This window comes from Aspergillus uvarum (assembly GCF_003184745.1).
Source record: "Aspergillus uvarum CBS 121591 unplaced genomic scaffold BO82scaffold_29, whole genome shotgun sequence".
NCBI classification, from domain to species: Eukaryota; Fungi; Ascomycota; class Eurotiomycetes; order Eurotiales; family Aspergillaceae; genus Aspergillus; species Aspergillus uvarum.
Window position 1 is genome coordinate 258,338 of NW_020291326.1, and position 17,407 is coordinate 275,744.

The 17,407-nt window shown below is 46.9% G+C and overlaps 5 protein-coding genes across 5 annotated transcripts; 3 read left to right on the plus strand and 2 right to left on the minus strand.

The window, feature by feature from the left end:
- The first annotated feature begins 447 nt into the window (after positions 1 to 447).
- On the plus strand, positions 448 to 3,150 carry BO82DRAFT_354656 (putative AAA family ATPase). The gene is made up of 2 exons (XM_025635255.1): positions 448 to 2,314; positions 2,367 to 3,150. The coding sequence occupies exons 1-2, from the start codon at positions 806 to 808 to the stop codon at positions 3,096 to 3,098; spliced, it is 2,241 nt and encodes a 746-aa protein (XP_025491618.1). The 5' UTR covers positions 448 to 805; the 3' UTR covers positions 3,099 to 3,150.
- Positions 3,151 to 3,309: 159 nt separating this feature from the next.
- On the plus strand, positions 3,310 to 4,002 carry BO82DRAFT_392371 (RNA-binding protein with serine-rich domain 1; the record flags this gene model as incomplete). Its single annotated transcript, XM_025638614.1, has 3 exons — positions 3,310 to 3,676; positions 3,738 to 3,843; positions 3,898 to 4,002. Coding segments are annotated over exons 1-3 (513 nt in total), but the record flags the coding sequence as incomplete, so codon positions are not given.
- A 710-nt stretch (positions 4,003 to 4,712) lies between these two features.
- atrA (protein kinase MEC1) lies at positions 4,713 to 13,622 on the minus strand (the record flags this gene model as incomplete). The annotated part of the gene is made up of 26 exons (XM_025638038.1): positions 12,946 to 13,622; positions 12,258 to 12,895; positions 11,896 to 12,200; positions 11,448 to 11,843; positions 11,241 to 11,393; positions 11,084 to 11,180; positions 10,541 to 11,023; positions 10,248 to 10,490; positions 8,960 to 10,189; positions 8,364 to 8,904; positions 7,827 to 8,304; positions 7,482 to 7,770; positions 7,328 to 7,425; positions 7,188 to 7,280; positions 6,968 to 7,129; positions 6,782 to 6,878; positions 6,539 to 6,733; positions 6,205 to 6,490; positions 5,956 to 6,153; positions 5,765 to 5,889; positions 5,621 to 5,703; positions 5,440 to 5,562; positions 5,282 to 5,369; positions 5,139 to 5,223; positions 4,958 to 5,076; positions 4,713 to 4,904 (listed from the first exon to the last, which is right to left on the minus strand). Exons 1-26 carry the CDS (start codon positions 13,538 to 13,540, stop codon positions 4,713 to 4,715), a joined length of 7,392 nt encoding a protein of 2,463 aa, XP_025491620.1. The 5' UTR covers positions 13,541 to 13,622.
- Positions 13,623 to 14,098: 476 nt separating this feature from the next.
- Positions 14,099 to 15,701, plus strand: BO82DRAFT_310887 (nucleoside deaminase). Its single transcript, XM_025632393.1, has 5 exons — positions 14,099 to 14,384; positions 14,444 to 14,548; positions 14,695 to 14,903; positions 14,957 to 15,054; positions 15,110 to 15,701. The coding sequence occupies exons 1-5, from the start codon at positions 14,322 to 14,324 to the stop codon at positions 15,199 to 15,201; spliced, it is 567 nt and encodes a 188-aa protein (XP_025491621.1). The 5' UTR covers positions 14,099 to 14,321; the 3' UTR covers positions 15,202 to 15,701.
- BO82DRAFT_336139 (putative NADH-ubiquinone oxidoreductase 21 kDa subunit) lies at positions 15,264 to 16,288 on the minus strand. Its single transcript, XM_025633333.1, has 5 exons — positions 16,175 to 16,288; positions 16,093 to 16,109; positions 15,833 to 16,038; positions 15,570 to 15,772; positions 15,264 to 15,487 (listed from the first exon to the last, which is right to left on the minus strand). Exons 1-5 carry the CDS (start codon positions 16,232 to 16,234, stop codon positions 15,419 to 15,421), a joined length of 555 nt encoding a protein of 184 aa, XP_025491622.1. The 5' UTR covers positions 16,235 to 16,288; the 3' UTR covers positions 15,264 to 15,418.
- Between the last annotated feature and the right edge of the window lie 1,119 nt (positions 16,289 to 17,407).

The window sequence follows — 17,407 nt, forward strand, 5'->3', positions numbered from 1 at the left end:
AGAACAATTCATGTGGGGTACTTGTAGAAGACGGCTCAAAAGTGATCACTCATACGGAGAATCCATGCGAGCAAATTAAATGTCTAAGTAGGAACTTGCAAATAGTCCAGGACCTAGTTGGCGTTCGGATTGATGTTTGTGATTCCTTCGCAACTTATTTGCGGACAAGGTACTGTGCCTCGAGTTTTAGAGTCATAAGTGCTGACAGGCGGTTTCACAAGCCAATATGTGTCAGATTAACGCCCTCTACAAGAAAAGACACACCCGAGAATACATTGCTTGTGACACTTTCCCTGACTCGGGATCGGGCAAATGCGATACACGAACAAATGCAATTGGTTTTGTGCTTAGCTAGACTACTACGTAGGTAGAAGTGTGTGCGAGTGGGGCAACCTGCATATCCCCCGCTCCTCTAAAAAAAAGAAATCTAAGCTCATAAAGTGTCTACGCCGTCTCCCTATCTCTATACCCTGGCTCTTTCCTTGACAGATATGGCGCAAATATAGTGAGCTCTTGACAATTATCCGCCTCCACAAAGTCTCTGCTTCCACAAAGTCTCTGCTTCTTAAAAAGGTTCCCAACCTCGTCAGACCTTGGTACGCATTCGAAGTGCTCGCTCTCCTTGTTCCTTGACCATTGCATCACGCGCGACCACCCAAAAAATGATTCAGTAAGCGCTGGGCATAACCTAATTGATATTGAAACCTCCTCAACTTCGTGGTCTGCCTTCTTTCAGAAGATTGGGATCCTTGCACCAGAAGCCATTTTCGTCCGGCCGATACTTGCAAGCTTCGCATTATACACAATGTCTGAGACTCGGTCTTTCACCGTTCGACCGCTCTCAAAACAGACCAGAAACGATCATCGAGATGCCTTTCGCGTATACCTATCATCTTCCTCATTAGCCGCCCTTAAACTTAGGGCTGGGGATGTTTGCGCACTCTATATCCCTGGAGAAGTTTCCAAATATGCTATAGCCTGGAATGCAGTCGAGAATATCCAGAATACCGTTGTTCAGACCTCTCGGACTCTTCAGGATTGCTACGGATATAAAATTGGCGAAAAAGTTACTATTAGCAAAGTTGATGCGCCACTTGAAGAAGCACAGACGGTCTCCATAGTGGATTGCTCAGATGATGACAAGATTACTAAATTTGGCATCATACCTTCCAGCGACATAAACCACTGGGCATGGTCACTTGAATTCCCTCTGACGAGATGTGATGCAATTGCTATCGGTCTTGTTTTCGAGCTGGAGCTTAAAGGCCAGAGACGCAGTTTTAAAGTGGCTGGCATGTCAGGCCAAAGTCAAAATGGTGATCATACCTTGCTCAAATTCACAGGCACTAGCAAAATCATCATTGGTGAGGACGTGGCACCAGTGAGTCGTAGGGAGGCATATCTGAAAGTGCATTCAGTTGGTTTGGGTGGGATGCAGCCACAGATCGATAGTATCAACGAAAGTCTCGCTGATTTCAACTCGGATGCCAGTACTCTGACCATGCCTCCGTTCTATGAGCATAGCCGAGGTATATTGCTCTATGGTCCTAAGGGCACCGGCAAAACGGCGCTGTTGGGCCAAATCCAAGCGGCAGGGTGGAGAAAAACCTTCAACATTGGCTCCTCTACCTTTGGTAGAAACTCTGGTGACGCTGAAACTAAGCTGCGCAATGCTTTTCAGGAGGCAATGCGTTGTCAACCAAGTGCTATAATCATCGACCAACTGGAGTATATAGCGCCGAGAAGAACCACCGTGGAGACTCAATCATTGACGGCCGCTGTGTGCGAGTGTCTGGACATGGTGAAAGGGGCTCTAGTTTTGATTGTGGCCGCGACTCGGCACCCGAACGATGTTGATGATGTTTTAAGGACCCCCCATCGATTAGCGATTGAGATTGAGCTTCAAGTGCCAACAGCGCAGGCTCGAAGTGAAATCTTACATGCCATATGCGGAAACCCGTCCCCTACGCTGAGTGACACGCTAATAGATCTCATAGCGGAAAAAACGCATGGTTATGTCGGTGCTGATCTATTTGCATTGCTCCAATTGGTCTGTCGAAAGGCACGGAAACGCCAGTCGACGGAGAAACATATTTGTGCCACTGACAGTGGCTCAAATACAGGCCAAATAGTTTTGGACGCAGATTCTTCCCTCAAAATCGAGGATGATGATGTTCTTTCTGCTCTACAGGAGACGCGACCAACTGCAATGCGGGAAGTCTTTCTGGAAACCCCTAAAGTGAGATGGTCGGACATTGGTGGGCAGCATGAGATCAAAAGACGCCTCCAAAAGGCAGTGGAGAGACCTCTGAAGGTAGATTTTCATATCTTAATCATGTCTTGACAGCGCTGACTCCCCGGAATAGCACCCACAACGAATGCGGAGATTGAATGTGAACAGTAAAAAGGGCATCTTGCTATATGGGCCACCGGGTTGCTCCAAGACGCTGACTGTGAAAGCACTGGCTACGGAGGCAGGATTGAACTTTCTGGCAGTCAAGGGTGCTGAAATCCTGAGCATGTATGTTGGAGAGTCAGAAAGAGCACTACGAGAGATTTTTCGGAAGGCACGGTCCGCAAGACCTAGCATCGTCTTCTTCGATGAAATTGATGCAATAGCCTCGAAGCGTGGCAGCTCATCCCAGGGCGGGGTCAATGTTCTTACAACACTATTGAACGAGATGGACGGAATTGAAGAGCTGAGGAATGTGTTGGTCGTCGCGGCTACCAACAAGCCTGAGGTCATTGACCCGGCCTTGATGCGCCCCGGCCGACTGGATAATATCCTTTATATAGGGCCTCCAGATTTCGAGGCCCGGAAGGAGATCCTGAGCATCTGGTTCAGTAAGTCTGTGGTCCATCCCGAAGTAGAGATAGAAGCTCTAGCTGGGAAAATGGAAGGATACTCCGGAGCGGAGATTGTTAGTATATGCGAGACAGCCGGTGATGCTGCTTTAGATGAGGAAGAGGAGACCGGACAGGAGCAGGACATTCGAATGAAACATTTCGAATATGCACTCCAGCAGGTTCGCAGGCAAATAACAGCCGCCGTTGTGGAGGAGTACGAACGATGGGGCAACGCTACAGCTGATATTTAGAAATATACACGATGCGTCTGATATTGATTCATATTAAGACTTGAAAATGCACATCTAATACTGGCTTGGTTCAAAAATAAAGGTCACAAGCGAAATAGATCCTGCGTATCTATATTCCCGAGTAGCGAATCCGTTGTCTGATTACTGGCCGCCGCGGCTCTATGACATTTGGAGGCGGGAAGCTCCACACCACCCACCCTCTTTGCCAGTACCTCGCCAAACTTCCAGCCAACCTTCTGACTTCAACTTTCCAGATCTAGGCCCGACAACACAGCATGTCTGACAGGCCTCGGGAATACTCTTCGAACCGCTCACCGCGCTACACTACTCTTAATCGAGACACTAGATCATCGCGACGATCTGAATCCCCTCGTTCAGAGACTAGATACAAGAGTGGGACGCGAAGTCCGTCTGTTGATCGCATTTCCGGCAGGCGCAATGGCACTCGATTCACAAGCAGGTCTCGATCTCGAACGCATTCTCGGAGTCGGAGTCGGAGTCAGACTTCTAGGTTATATGGGAGGGAAGGTTACAGCCGGTCGCCCAGTCCCTCACTCGCCTTGCCACGAAGCTCCAAGGTTTGTTGATCACGAACACAAGCTTGGCTAGCTACACGTTCACGCACTAACTGCATCAAAGATTGTTGTAGAAAAGCTCACCAAAAATGTTACCGAATCACATTTACACGAAATTTTCGGGGGGTTCGGCGAGATACAAAGTCTCGATTTGCCCATGAACAAAGCTTGTAATTCGACGAGCTCCCGCGGGTCATAATCCCATGGATGCTAACCATTCGCAGTCATGACCAATAGAGGCACTGCCTACATCCTTTACCATGATCCTGCTGATGCAGAGGCCGCCATCGCACACATGCACGAAGCGCAGCTAGACGGTGCTGTTATAAGTGTGTCCATTGTCTTGCCCAGGCGTGCGTTCTCGCGCTCGCCGCCGCCACAAAACCAAGGCAACAGAGGAAGCTTCGGCCGTCAGAGCCAGGGCCTTGGCCCTTCACCCTTAGAAAGTCGTGCTTCCCGCCGTTCGCCGTTCCCGCAAAGGTCAACACCGCCACGAAGGGCCCGACGCTCGCGGCCTATGGATAGGCATGATATCTACCGGCCACGCTCTCCTTCGCGCTCTCGATCACCGCGCTGCTCCCGATCATGTTCCTCAAGAAGTCCCTCGGCATCATCGAAAGGACGGATGCCACACCCACGAGTGGACACTCGTCGTCGACGTCGCAGTCCCAGCTACAGCAGTTATGATTACAGCAGTCGCAGTGAGAGAAGTCGGAGCCCAAGTCAGACCAAAGGCCGTTATCGGCATGATACCACACGGTAAACTCCAAATCAACTTGCCGTCGTCGTTGGAACAATCTACACACCACTTGCACTCATTACTAGATTGTGGATGGTCCCCAAGCCGAAATGTCATCAACTTACCAAGTGAAGTTTTCAGGCAAAATAAGCAGAAGGGCCAGTCCTACCAGTAATAGCTAAACAAAATAGGACATTATTTCCTAGTCAAACGGCCCGTGGCCCTGTGCATTCAAGTATCTACCGAGATAGCTATCGAGGTACTTATAATATGACAAATATGGGTGCGGGTCTGTCCTGTCTAGATAAAGGAGCACCAGCCAATATACATAGCTGCCAGGTTTCGCTTATCGGTTGCCTGTATGATTAATTCATCGACGTGGCCATCGACGGAAAGTGGGATAGATTCCCCCGGTAGGAGACCTCGGAGTTTGTTGCGAACATTTTCTAGTACCCCGGCGGGTGTATCGGGCACACTTGCATGTGTGCGACGCTATAAATTACTGAGCATTTCAAAATCTCTTTCTGGGGATTCGGCACGCTTACTTTTTTCCCTATGAAATCTGTGGTCGGATCGTGCAGGAAAGTCTCCAGGACAGTCATGAGTGCATCTTCATTGTGGCGAAGCAATCTTAGACTTATCTCGCAAGTTTTGCGAAATGGACCTGTTTTGAATGCTTGTCAATATCTCAGAGCTCGTGCCTTTCAAATTTCTCAACCCACTAACCATTGTACCCATAGGCGCCAAACGCATCCACCATATTCTGTGTCAAGCGGAAAGGTACTAGCTCAGGTTTGTCGAAGGTCAAGCCCTTGAGAAGGAATTAGCTTTTGGAAGAACATGACTATAGCTGGGAAGTTCCAACGCACCTTGTCAAAAAGGCAATTGAAATCAACATGTAGTACCCCCCCTGTCCCTTCCTCAAAAAGAACGTTCTCACCATGACGGTCACCTAACCTGTTGGAAGTCTGTTAAGAACAACATCCTGGAATAATGCTAGGAAGTCTAAGAAAACTAGGTGCCATACCCTAGGACATAACCAACCATAGACATAACAGCGCAGGATCGGGTGTAACGTATCCTGGCTGCAAACCATGCTTCCGTTTCAGGGAACATCTCGACAAACCAGTCATAGAGCACCGGAGGAAATCTAGTTGTCTGTTAGCCCAACCAGCCTGTAGCGGGATTTTGTCTTCCGTGTCGTGTACTTAGCAAGAATCTTGGTTGAAAACAAATCGAGTTTCGAAGCCTCTGAGCAGGCTTCAATGAGATTTTGCCTGATCTCGCTGTACTGTATAGTAGAAGCCGGGTTAGCACTCAGCTTTCCGACCCGTGCGCGGTAGGAGACCTGCATTTGGCGAAATTCCTCTCTCTTTCAAAAGCTTGATGACAAGTTCTCTCAACGTGCGGAGGTTATCCACCCACTCAATGAGTCCACACTCCTCGTTCAGTGGCGTCACCGCATACGTTTTGATGTCTGTCGAGCAATACATAAGATCAGAAGAGGGAAGAAGAAAAAGCTGTCCGGGAGTATAATGCCTACACATTCGACGTTTGCTCGATTCGACGTCTCTCTTCAAGAATCTGTTGATCATGTTATTGAACTCCATGAGGCGTTGGTCCTTGCGAAGGTCATCCTTAGGTTTGCATAGAATACTGTAAATCCTTCCATCAGACCCTCGAATACTGATACGACGCGGCTTTTGAAGTGAATTCAGGATTTGAGCATCATCGAGGACAGCTATACATGATCAGCAAGCACGTTAAGTTGTGGTCATCGTTGACTTCGCACCTTCGATTGTGATTGCTTCTCTGGGGAAGGCCCTGAAACTCTTGAGATATTCTGAATCATGACTGGCTGGTAAGATCGGCGTTAACATTGCCTGAAAAGGCACGACAAGTCGACAAGGGGCCACTTTATGATTGAAACCAAGAGTTCTAAGATTTACCCTTGATACCTTCTCTTCGATGCGTGCTATGCATAGTCTCAACATCTCATCTGAGAATTTCTGGCCTTGATTAACCAATGCACGCATGTCAGACACGGATGACTCTGCTTTCGATTTCTTGTTCATGTCCTGCATCGATTAGCCTTCAGGATCTGCCCATTTTTCATGTTGACATACTGTAATTCTCTGGAGACAACTAATACCTCTCGAGGCTCTGTCTCTAGATGACGACTTGACCACAGCGAGAACTGTCCATAGCCCTTGCTGAGGAAAAGAATTCACAGCTTTGGCCACAATCTTTGTCAAGAGGTCGTATACTGTGGCATTCGGATGACAGATACGAGCTAGGACCTGAGGAAGAATTGTGAACAGCTGAATTTGTTAGTATGTTATGCTGCAAACTGAAGTCACCGGACCTACCAACGCAGCTGGGACTCGATGTATGTACTTCTTTAGCTGCAAATGTATGTCTTCGAGGCTTCTCTTTCGCTGCTGTAGGGTATGCTTTTGAAAATCCCTTTTCAGGAATGTCAACAACTGATGTGACTAGACAAGCAAAAGGCCGTTGTTGTCGAAACAACGAAGAAGTAGACTAAAGTGACTTACTCATTGTCTCCACGCTTAGGGTCAAATGGCTGTTCCACGATAGATGCGTGTTCCAACCACAGCGTCAGCACTTTGGGGAGTGATTGAAAAACATATTTATTTCCATGAGCCAATGATCGTAGATAATTATCGACAACAAGCTTTGAGACTTCGCCACTCAAACTAGAACGTGTAAGATAGAACTGCTTCAGGCTCTGGGAACATGACAGGGCAAACGTACTAGATCTGTGCCTCCTTCCCTAGTGGCTTTGCCTTCTCAGAATCCAATATCTTGTTGTAGTGCTTTCCCAGATAATAATGTGCTTTCTCCCACCTACTTAAAATCAACATAAGTCCCTCACAGAGAACTTCGACAAATACCTTGGCTGAAGTTTTATGGCTTCCCTGAACCTCTGAACGATAACATCCGATTGAGTTTGACCGGCACGATCCGTCCATTTTGCCAGGAGCAAGTGGGCCTAGAGAGATGTGGCCCGGGTTAGACGCTTTACATCATTCAATAAAGGTGATATACCCTAGCTGCAAGAATATTCTGGTGTTTTTCACGTAGTAGGGATCCGGAATCGGAATCGCCTGACGTTGAAAATTCATTAGCCATGATTGCACCTTCAAGCGTCTGTATCGCTTTCCGATGGTGACCGTCTTTCCACAGAAGTCGAGCGTGTTCGATAGTGGCTGTTCGGTCTTTCAAGCGGGCAGCATGAAGCATCGACTGATATGCTTGGTTGGTATAATTGCCTTTCCGGAGAAGACGGGCACTAGCCAGCCAAGCAGCTGCTATTTCGGAATCGGAAAATTTGCCCCTTCAAGTGTATAGTCAGTCGGCGTAAGTATCATAAAACAGGAGAAATGTCCATACGTCAATTCCATTGTTGCCCTCCGAAGGCCAAGCAGGTATTGCTTGTCGGAGATATATCCTCCTAAAATGTCCAGGCGACGGTCCAAAACAGCACGCACTTCTGACCGTGATCTTTGCTCGATGCAAGGCTCGTGTCCTATCTTGACAATGAACTCGATCTCACATAAAGCATGCAACCTGTGTATACTGTCATGGCATGATTGCAAGGAAGTCACCGAATTGGCTGTCAGTGACTTGGCAACATTCAGTCGTAGACCGTTGATTAGTTGCTCAAACCTTGCCCTGTCATCATGACGAAGTGCGTCGAAAGCGATTCCAATCCCGATATTGAAATCCGACGTATCCTGCGAGCCAAGTCGTAGATAATTGTGTAGCCGATCCCAGTTCCCGGTAATCCAAGATGCTTCAACTGCGAAGGGAAGAAACTTACTCCTTAGAACAGGACTTGTGAGAACCTCGAATCTGGTGAGAATAGCATCTGTGCAGCACGAGTGAGTCTGGAAAGTTGCAGCAAACAAATGTGAATTGACGGCATACCTTGCTGTCCTGATTCCTTAAGGCAAGTAAGCAGATTCCATTGCGCTTCGCCGTTGTCTGGATCTTTCTGGACCTGTAGCTCATACCAGCTCTGCGCAGTAGCCCACCTTCCTGCCTTGCGATGTTCAAGCACTTGCTGATCGATGTTCAACGCATGAAGACTAGACGAAATTCCTTCAATGCCGTCTGGTTCATCAATCTGGCTGTAGATATCCTGAAGACGCTGGTATAGAGACTCGGTTCCGGAAGGCTGCCGTGTGCCGGACTGACGATTGGACTGACGAATGTACTGCTCCCAATGGAACAGGGCCCGTGAGAATGACTTGCACTCGACTGCTCTCCTTGATATGATCTCTGGGGGTATTGAAATCAACAAGGCTTCCACGGCTTTCACCTGCGATGCGTACGTATCCAGTAGCATTTCGCGAGACGCTTCCTTGTGAGTACGACTAATGTAATGGCTGTGATGCTTGGAGCTATTGAGTTGTTTCTTCTTTCCTTGTAGCCATCGCGAAAGATAATCCAGAACCTCAAAGATACTCTGGGGCAGGTGCTAGTCAGTGGCCTGCGAAGTGAGCAATCTAGGGGAAACTGACCTGACTGCATAATAATATGTTCTCGTATGCATAATTGTTCGATTGCGGAAGAGGATAAGACAAGGTATGTACCAGTTCGCATTGCAAATCTTGCTTCTCACTTTCCGTTCCGCCAACTATGCGGTTTAGAACCGCAAATGGCAAAAGGAATGACGCTATCGAGATATCTTGCCCCTTAACGATGCGACTGCAGACGCTAAATATGAGTCGTGCATTATCGCCGTTCCCACTTCGTAACAGATCTTGCACAAAGCTTCGAAGCCAGTTGCCATGCGTCAATTCCAAAGAAAAGAGAGGAGATTTGCAATTAGTGTTGATGGCACCAATCGTAACTGTATACTTTGATGTTAGGAATGGAGTCAAGATGTTGCGAACAGCCTCAGGCAGTTGCATCCAGCGTCGATATTTTTCCTCCCCCTGAACATCTCGAGACCGGTTAATCACGGCCGAGTCAAGGTTGCAGAACCTGAGCATATTTTGCATTGCATACGCGAGAAATCCTTGGGCTCTCGTGTTAGATGTTGACAAAAATGCCTCGACGAGAACGTGCTGCAGGAAGAACAGAATGAAGTCAAAAGTCTCCTCCATGCTGTCAAAATTCGATAGGACCAGTATATCTTTCTTCTCTTTTACCGTGTCTACTCGATTGGGATCAAGACAGCCGATTAGTCCCAGACACCGAGCCGAGAGAATAGTGATGGATTCCGAGCTCGCATTAAATTTGACACAGCAATCAAGCAAGGCTCGAGTCAGCTGTGAAACAACCGGATCTGGTTGCTCACTAAGCACCGAGGCATGAACAAATTCTTCGTTGCCAGAAAGAAAGGCAACGAGCTCCTTCAAAGTTTGCTCAATGACCACCGCGTTTTCACTTTGGCTGCGACGAATGAAAGCTAAGAATTGGCTCCGAACGTCCATCTTTCCTCTAAGCTCGCTGATCTCCACCTCAAGGCTGGCTAGCCTCGGGATCAAAGAAAGAGAGGGCATTGTATGGAAAATATCGCGTACCACATCACTATGGTGGTGTATGATATAACCAACCAAGTCGTGAGCATGGCTTTGTGTTTCTTCGGTTAACATGTCCCAGTACTTTATCACTATAGACATTGTCTGATCAATGAGGGGCTCGACCTCTTCCCCCTGAAGAGTGCTAATGAGGACTCTCCATACCATGAATGCATGATTGCACAAATCCTTGATTTCGAGTGCGGATCGTAAGCATGCACATATCTAATTTAAGTCAGCCACATTGCACTAACATGACTCAAGGAAGGTTCAGAGGGCAGACCTGCGGCAAAGCACTACTGACGTGACCTCGAGCGACCTTGATCATCTCTCCAATAGCTGCAAGATTTCTTTTCTTTTCCATGAGTGACTGTCTGATTTGAAAATCGTTTATGGCATGTGCAAATTGTGTGATGATGCCAAGGACATGCTCTTCGATGAAGTGACCGATCAAGTTGCCTCGTTTTTGTGCATTGGCAGATTTCCGTGGGACAAGGGTGGCGAGGAGATGAAGTGCTCGCTGGAACTTTAATACAATTAGTGACCATGGCCAGCAAGCCTTGAGTGCACACCTACCCTTGCTCCTTTCTTGACGCTCGAGTCCCCCAAGTTCTTGAGAATCTCACATGCGATGAGAATCGGCTCGACCCTCAAGAGATCGGCTAAGGTACGTCCAGCGAAGGCGGCATCCACTGTGGATAGGGTGGACATTATACTATCTTCCGGGTCCAATGATGATGGCTGGCTCAACAAGAACGCTAGTATAGCGGCGAGATTGTTCTTCTCTGAGCATATATCGAACGGCGTTCTGACTTCTTTGTACGTGGCGCCTACTCTAGCGATGATGTCTCGTTTCTGTGTGAGCACGAGGTAAGGTAAAACATAAACCTCAGTTAATCGTAAGAAGTCATCGACTTTCATCCCTAGGAGATCGCACAGCTGTTCTGCCATGTAAGGGCGAGATTGGAAACTTTTGACCACGGTCACAGAGATGGTACTCCAGAATGGTCGAAACAAGCCACCGGGAGTAAGTGAGAGATTTTGCGCCAGTCTGGAGAGCTAGAAGGAGGTTAGTCCAATGTTAATCTGAAGGGAAATTTTCCAATGAAGCACACATACTTCAGTGTATGCGATGGAGCAGACGAATGGGTTCGAGTGACCCAGATATTCAACAAGGCGCAGCAAAATGATGTTCATTTCTTCGTCATAGGAGAACCTTCATAGTTGAAAGTATTATTAGCAACATGAGCAAGATGATGAATCAAGGAAGGCTTACATCGCAAGCCGACAAAGTGTCAAGATACAACTTTCATGATAATGAACGTCCTTCTTCTCTGCGATCCCGCGTAACCAATCCAAGATTCTTATGAAGTTGTCGTGCCTAACATCTCGGTCCAGTTTTCTCTGAACAAACGAAGTAATTGAAAAACTAGGAACATCATCAACATCCACCGCTAGGCCGCATAGTTCCAAGAGTACATACCCAGCCATAATTCGTAGTTCTCTTATAGAGCTCCTCATAGAGTGTAGATAGAAGTCCCCAAAGACGGAGGTGGCGAGCCGCGTATATTCAGAGTTCGGAGCATGCATGATGACCCTACGTAAAGCAGATATTGCAGCTATTCTCAAAGGCGCAGTGCGGGACAGCGTAGGTAATATGGAGGCAAACACATCACCCAGTAGGTCAGCCCTGAGACATTGATCGTTCGAGTCGAAACGGGCTTTTCTGCTTTCATCGTCGCAAAAGCGACAATGCAATGCATCGTTCGAGGTAGCGCCGTCAATGCGTGCCAAGCTTCTAGCCATAGCGCAAGGTAAAAGCCCTAGGGTGTGTAGAACTTCGCATTTTTTCTCCTCACTAATTTCGCCAAAATACTCACTACAGCCGGGATTAGGTATCTGTTATAGCATTTTATTGCAGTGTGACTTACGACACGGAAGGTCCAAGGTCCTTGATGTCGCTGGAGTCTTGATCACAAAGCAACTTGAGTAATTCAGACACAAGCCTTTGCGGCATACTGCGGTTGATTATAGTTGCATCAGGATGCGAAACACGGCGGCGCTTCACGGAATTACCACTTTCAGTGGTGTCAACTGCTGGGTTAGTGGTGCGTGACTCTTGTGGTTGAACAATCCCTGGCACTACGTGCTGTGTGAGAGCGACAGAAGTCTCAGAGACAGTGGTACACTCCGCTTTTGATGGCAAGGCTCTTCTCAGAAGATTCTCAATCGATGTCTACCTATACAATTAGCCTCAAATGCACACATATACAGATTATTCGTGCTCAGTCACCTGAAGACGCGGCTCTAAAGACCGAAAGAATGCAAGTCTCTCCGTCATTGCCTTCTTCAACAGATTCGATTTGTCCGTGATGCTAGTGCAACGCACTGTACATCTCAAAATGTCAACAACTCTGTTTAAGAGGTGGCTCAATTCTAGTTGAACAACTGGAAAATCCCTTAGGTCGTCTGTGGTCAATATATCTGCCAATTTTTGGAGAACAATGTGGACCAACTCCAAGTCTTGATCTGTGCATCTCCCCTCGGTGAAGAGAGTCCCAGCTGCGGCTATCACACGGACACAAATTTGTGTGGTTGTCTCTTTCGGAGCGGGCAAAGTCTTTTGGAGCCAGGAAATGGCCAGGTCCCACAGGCGCTGATAACCGTTCCAAAGCCATATCTTATCATGCCGATCAAAAGGGGCGGCAGATGAAGTATATGCGTGTATGTTAGACTTGAACATATCAGCACAGAGTAAGAAGCTCTGGAGCAATGACCCTGAGTTGATGGTCCTATTGAATGAGCCATGCGGAAGACGGAGTTTCACAAGGTCTATACAGAATTGTTGCTTCAAGTTGACTACAGGAGACCTGGTCGCATGCTCATTGGATAATCTTTGAGAATGAAAAGCCTCTAGAGAGCACAGAAGGTCTAGAGTAGGTTAGCCAGACATCCGACACAGATGCGACGCATGAACAAACCCATGGTGCATGATCGTAAGAACGAAGAGATACAAAGGAAAGAAGGGAAGATTCTGGCATGATTATTGGGCACACTCGTTATGCTCGAGAGGATGCTATTGACTTTTTCTCTAAGTCTGTCTATCTCCCAGATACTTGCCGCTCGCAGGAGTCGGACAAGCAGCCACGAGTACAGGGGAACCTGTTCATCCTTTCCCAGAATCTCCGGATCTGCAACCTCAACGAGAACCAAAGGTGCTTTGTCGACAACGGCCTGTACAATATCCAGGCAGTCCCAGAGCTGGTTTGCTAGGGCCTCCCGGTGGCGCCCCTGATCCTCGATACATGGCTCGAGACCGGCTTTGAGGGCGATGCAAAGAAGCTTTTTTACATCGGCGACGCTGTCATTGGATAGCAGCTGGCTGTATTTGCCTTCAAGAAGTTCATGCCGCAGTTGTGAGAAAGCTTCTTTGGTTAGGATACGCGTCTGGTCGCCTTGCGAGGACAGACGCGGAACCAGCTGCGCCGCCAGGGTCGTAGAAACCGTTCCTGCGACGTTCGATCGGCTGGTCTTCGATGTGGAGAATCGAGACGATTTGCGCTCAAATGTTGCCATTGGTGATGCAACCACACATGGTGGATGTGTATTCAAAAATCCTAAGCGATGCGGAAGCTGGGCATTGACAGGTGATGGCGAATCGAACAAGCTCTGGAGGATGGGGGAGAGGGTTATTATCCGGGTTCGATCCGATCATCACATAATCACATAAGGCGGCGGGCAGAATCGTAGATTTCCATACATTTCCACATTTTGATCCACAAGAACTACCGACTACCTCGCCTTCGTTGGAGTTCGGAATTGTTTTAGGCACTTCCTGTTTTAAGGCCTGTCATTTCGAGGTCTGATACTCTCTGTTGATGCAAGTCCCAAAGTGAAGGATGACGACCGAGTCCTTTTACATGTGCTATACTTCGTACGTCCTCATACTCGTAACTATATGGTTACTACCCCGGCCCCGAGGCACTTGTACTATTTATTGTACGTGTATACTTTGAAGTGGGGCACTGCGCCACTTAGTCCAGATAAGATAACTGATTACATGTTTTGAGGGTAGGACTATGCTGTAGTTACCTCACAGTACACTTTGTAGACTGTTGAAAATTGTGGAGATGACTCCGTTGCATCTCAGTTTGGAATTACTTACATAAGAATCGATTGAAACAAGACAAAATTTACTAATCTCATCACCGTTGCGATCTCTGCAATTGCATGCAAGTCAAACCAGCAAATTGATACGGCCGTAGTTTCTAGGTGCTAAAAATTTCCTCTCCTTGGGTTCTCCTCCAGTACAATTCCTCTGTCAACTGCCTCACGATCATTCAACCCGGAAATCATCATGGCAGTGCCTGATCGCATGGACTCACGTCATGCGTACTTTATGAAGCAGGCATTAATAATGGTATCTGTGGATACCAATATCGCTATAGAAGAATAGAAAACTAATTGTTTTTTCTCTAGGGTGAAAAGGCACTTGAGACAGGCGAGACGCCGGTAGGATGCGTCCTTGTTTACAACAACGAGATCGTCGGTTCAGGGATGAATGACACCAACAAATCCATGAATGTAGGTAAATGCCCGGGCGCGGTAGGCCTAAATAGCGCTAATCATGGTTTTGGGTTTCTTGGAATGTAATTTAACTACGATAATGGTTTCTCTTACAGATTTCGCTTGAATTAACCCTACGAAAAATCTTAGCTAATGAAACACAGGGCACAAGACATGCTGAATTCATCGCGATCGAGCAAATGCTTGAAAACCACCCTAGATCGCTTCTTCGTTCGACAGACCTATATGTGACTGTTGAGCCGTGTGTTATGTGTGCTTCTGCTTTGAGGCAATATCAGATACGTACCGTTTATTTCGGCTGCGGAAACGACAGATTCGGGGGGACCGGCAGCATTCTCTCGCTGCATTCTGAGTTCGTTTTCACCCCCCGTGATAGTTTCTTGCCACTAACAGGTCGCTCATTAGCATCTCGATAGACCCACCATATGCAGTACATGGGGGGCTATTTCGAGAAGAAGCCATAATGCTACTTCGGCGCTTCTACATACAAGAGAATGAAAATGGTATGCACGAGTCCGGTTATTATCAGTCATTTAAGTCTCGCTGACTGCAGCTCAGCTCCCAAGCCTCGGCCTAAGAAACACCGTGAGCTCAAGACGAGCTTTGAAACTAGCATACCGGGCAGTCAAGCTTCGAGCCCGTCTATCTGAAGTATGGAATACCAGCTCATTATATTCCTTCGTATCCCGCAGCGAAAATCTCCAATTGTCTGGATTTACCCAATATAAAGGCAAGCTGTTAAAGAGGGTTTCACATTGCGCTAGAATATAAATACGTATACAACAGGTTTCGCGGTAACAGAAGAAACAAGGGCATATCTAATGTTTGTCACTACTCATTCCGCCAGATACTCAGTGAGCGATACGGCTATTTCAGGCGTTCCGCTTCGAGCTCCCGTTCCGCTTGTTGATAATATTTGGCGGTGTCGACGCCATGCTTTTGAAGAATTAGCATCCGAGCTTTGAAATGCCTGGTCTCCGCCAGTTCACCAGGCTTGCATGGATATTGATGTACTTACTTGATCGTGGTTGACGATATTGACCCATGGGATGACATGGCTGAAAAGCTGAGAATAACGCGAGTTTCTAGCAGCAACACCCTGCAAGTATGGAGAAACCTGAGAAGTTCCGTACAGGGGTTCCCCTTTTTTGACCTTGTCTACCATTTCTCTCATATCCATTTCGACTTCCCGTGAGTTTTCTGTGAAACCATAGAAGCGATCTACAATGGCAGATTAGCATCCGTAATGGTACTTTTCCCCGGCTGCGGTAGGGGACTCACTGCAAGATCGTTGGTAGAAGATATGTAGACCTCCAACGAGACCAATTGCTGTTGCTAGTCGCATGACAGGAGCGAAGCCGCCTCTGCCGACATGCGACGGGCTCACCCTCTCCATGATCCAGAAAGCAAGTGGCGAAGCACCAGCCAGTCCACCTGCTACAGCATAATCAGAGGGTCGTGCATAACCGACGACTCGTCTCAAATGCCTGAGTTCTAGTGTGAGATTCTGCGATTATCAATGATTGAAGGCGGGTCCATACGGGTCGGAGTCAATTAGCTATGGAGAATCAATTAGTACTAGTTGTCCATTGGATTGATTTGCAGAGATTCTTAGAACCATACCGGATAGTCGGTGTTGGCCCGCTTTGGGGGGACAAGCGTTGCCTTGTGATCGGTAGCCATGATCGTTTGGCGTGGCCAGAAGAAGGTGCGTAATAATCGTGCTTTGGGGATTGGCTTCTGCCGCGATGAAGTTGGAACTCGAAGGGAGTCTTGCCAAGCAAGCCCACCGCCTTACCTGCTGGAGTCTAGCGGTTAGCATATGACTTAGTCATCACAAAATATACTTCGGTGGACTACATGGGATACCGCACTTAATGTACCAATGATGGTGTATTTACGGAGTACAGGATATTTCGTACATTGGAAGACGGCCTGAGTCTATACTGTGACCTCCCCGATATAACAAATCGCGTTAGAGCGTAATCCTAGCATACAATGAATTCCTATAATAATCTGATTAGTTTACTATACAAATCTCGCTTGATCGCCTTATTACGGATTTCGGTCCAACACCTTTTCTCCCCTATACAAAATCCTTAAATTTCGCTATATCGAAGGCCTAAAAATTGCTTATATAGGAAATAAATGGGTCAAAAGAGAGGGTCTGCTTAGTCAATAATAACAGAGAATATTACATGGATCCTTATTTGCACCTAATCAATATTACGAAAAACTCTATATAACATATTTGGACATGCGCCTCTATTATTTCGTTATATCGGGAGGTCACAGTAATGGTTATCAACACCAGCTGAGATTACAAAGCTCCCGGAACCAAGCCCCTGCAAGTAAGTAGTATAGCTTTCCTGGTTTCCTATTCTTAATACTATGATATGCAAGTTTGACCAAAGAGCGTATGATAGTATTGGTATATACTCTAAAGGCCCTAATAACCAGAATAAAACAAAAAAATCTCTAAGCAAGAACTCTAATTACAATGTTTTTCAGCTATAAAAATTCTAATAATCCCTAATATAAGTATCAAGTGACAAGAGCTTCTATTCCAACAACCACAGTACTGCTAGCCTCGATGATCACTGTTAATACTGGCTGTAATTCTAATACTACTGGTCTAAGCCCATTACAATTTAAGATAGTGAAGGCTTTAAATTTGTATCTATTATACTAACTGATACACATACATAATAAGATAATTAACATCATTATAGACCCCAATAATTCTAGTGATAAGAATTAAAAAACTTAACAAAGAATTCTGATAGTAGTACTAATCTTCAGATGCCCGATAGTCCCTGATATAAGAATACTATCACCACGGGGCTTGTATTTCAA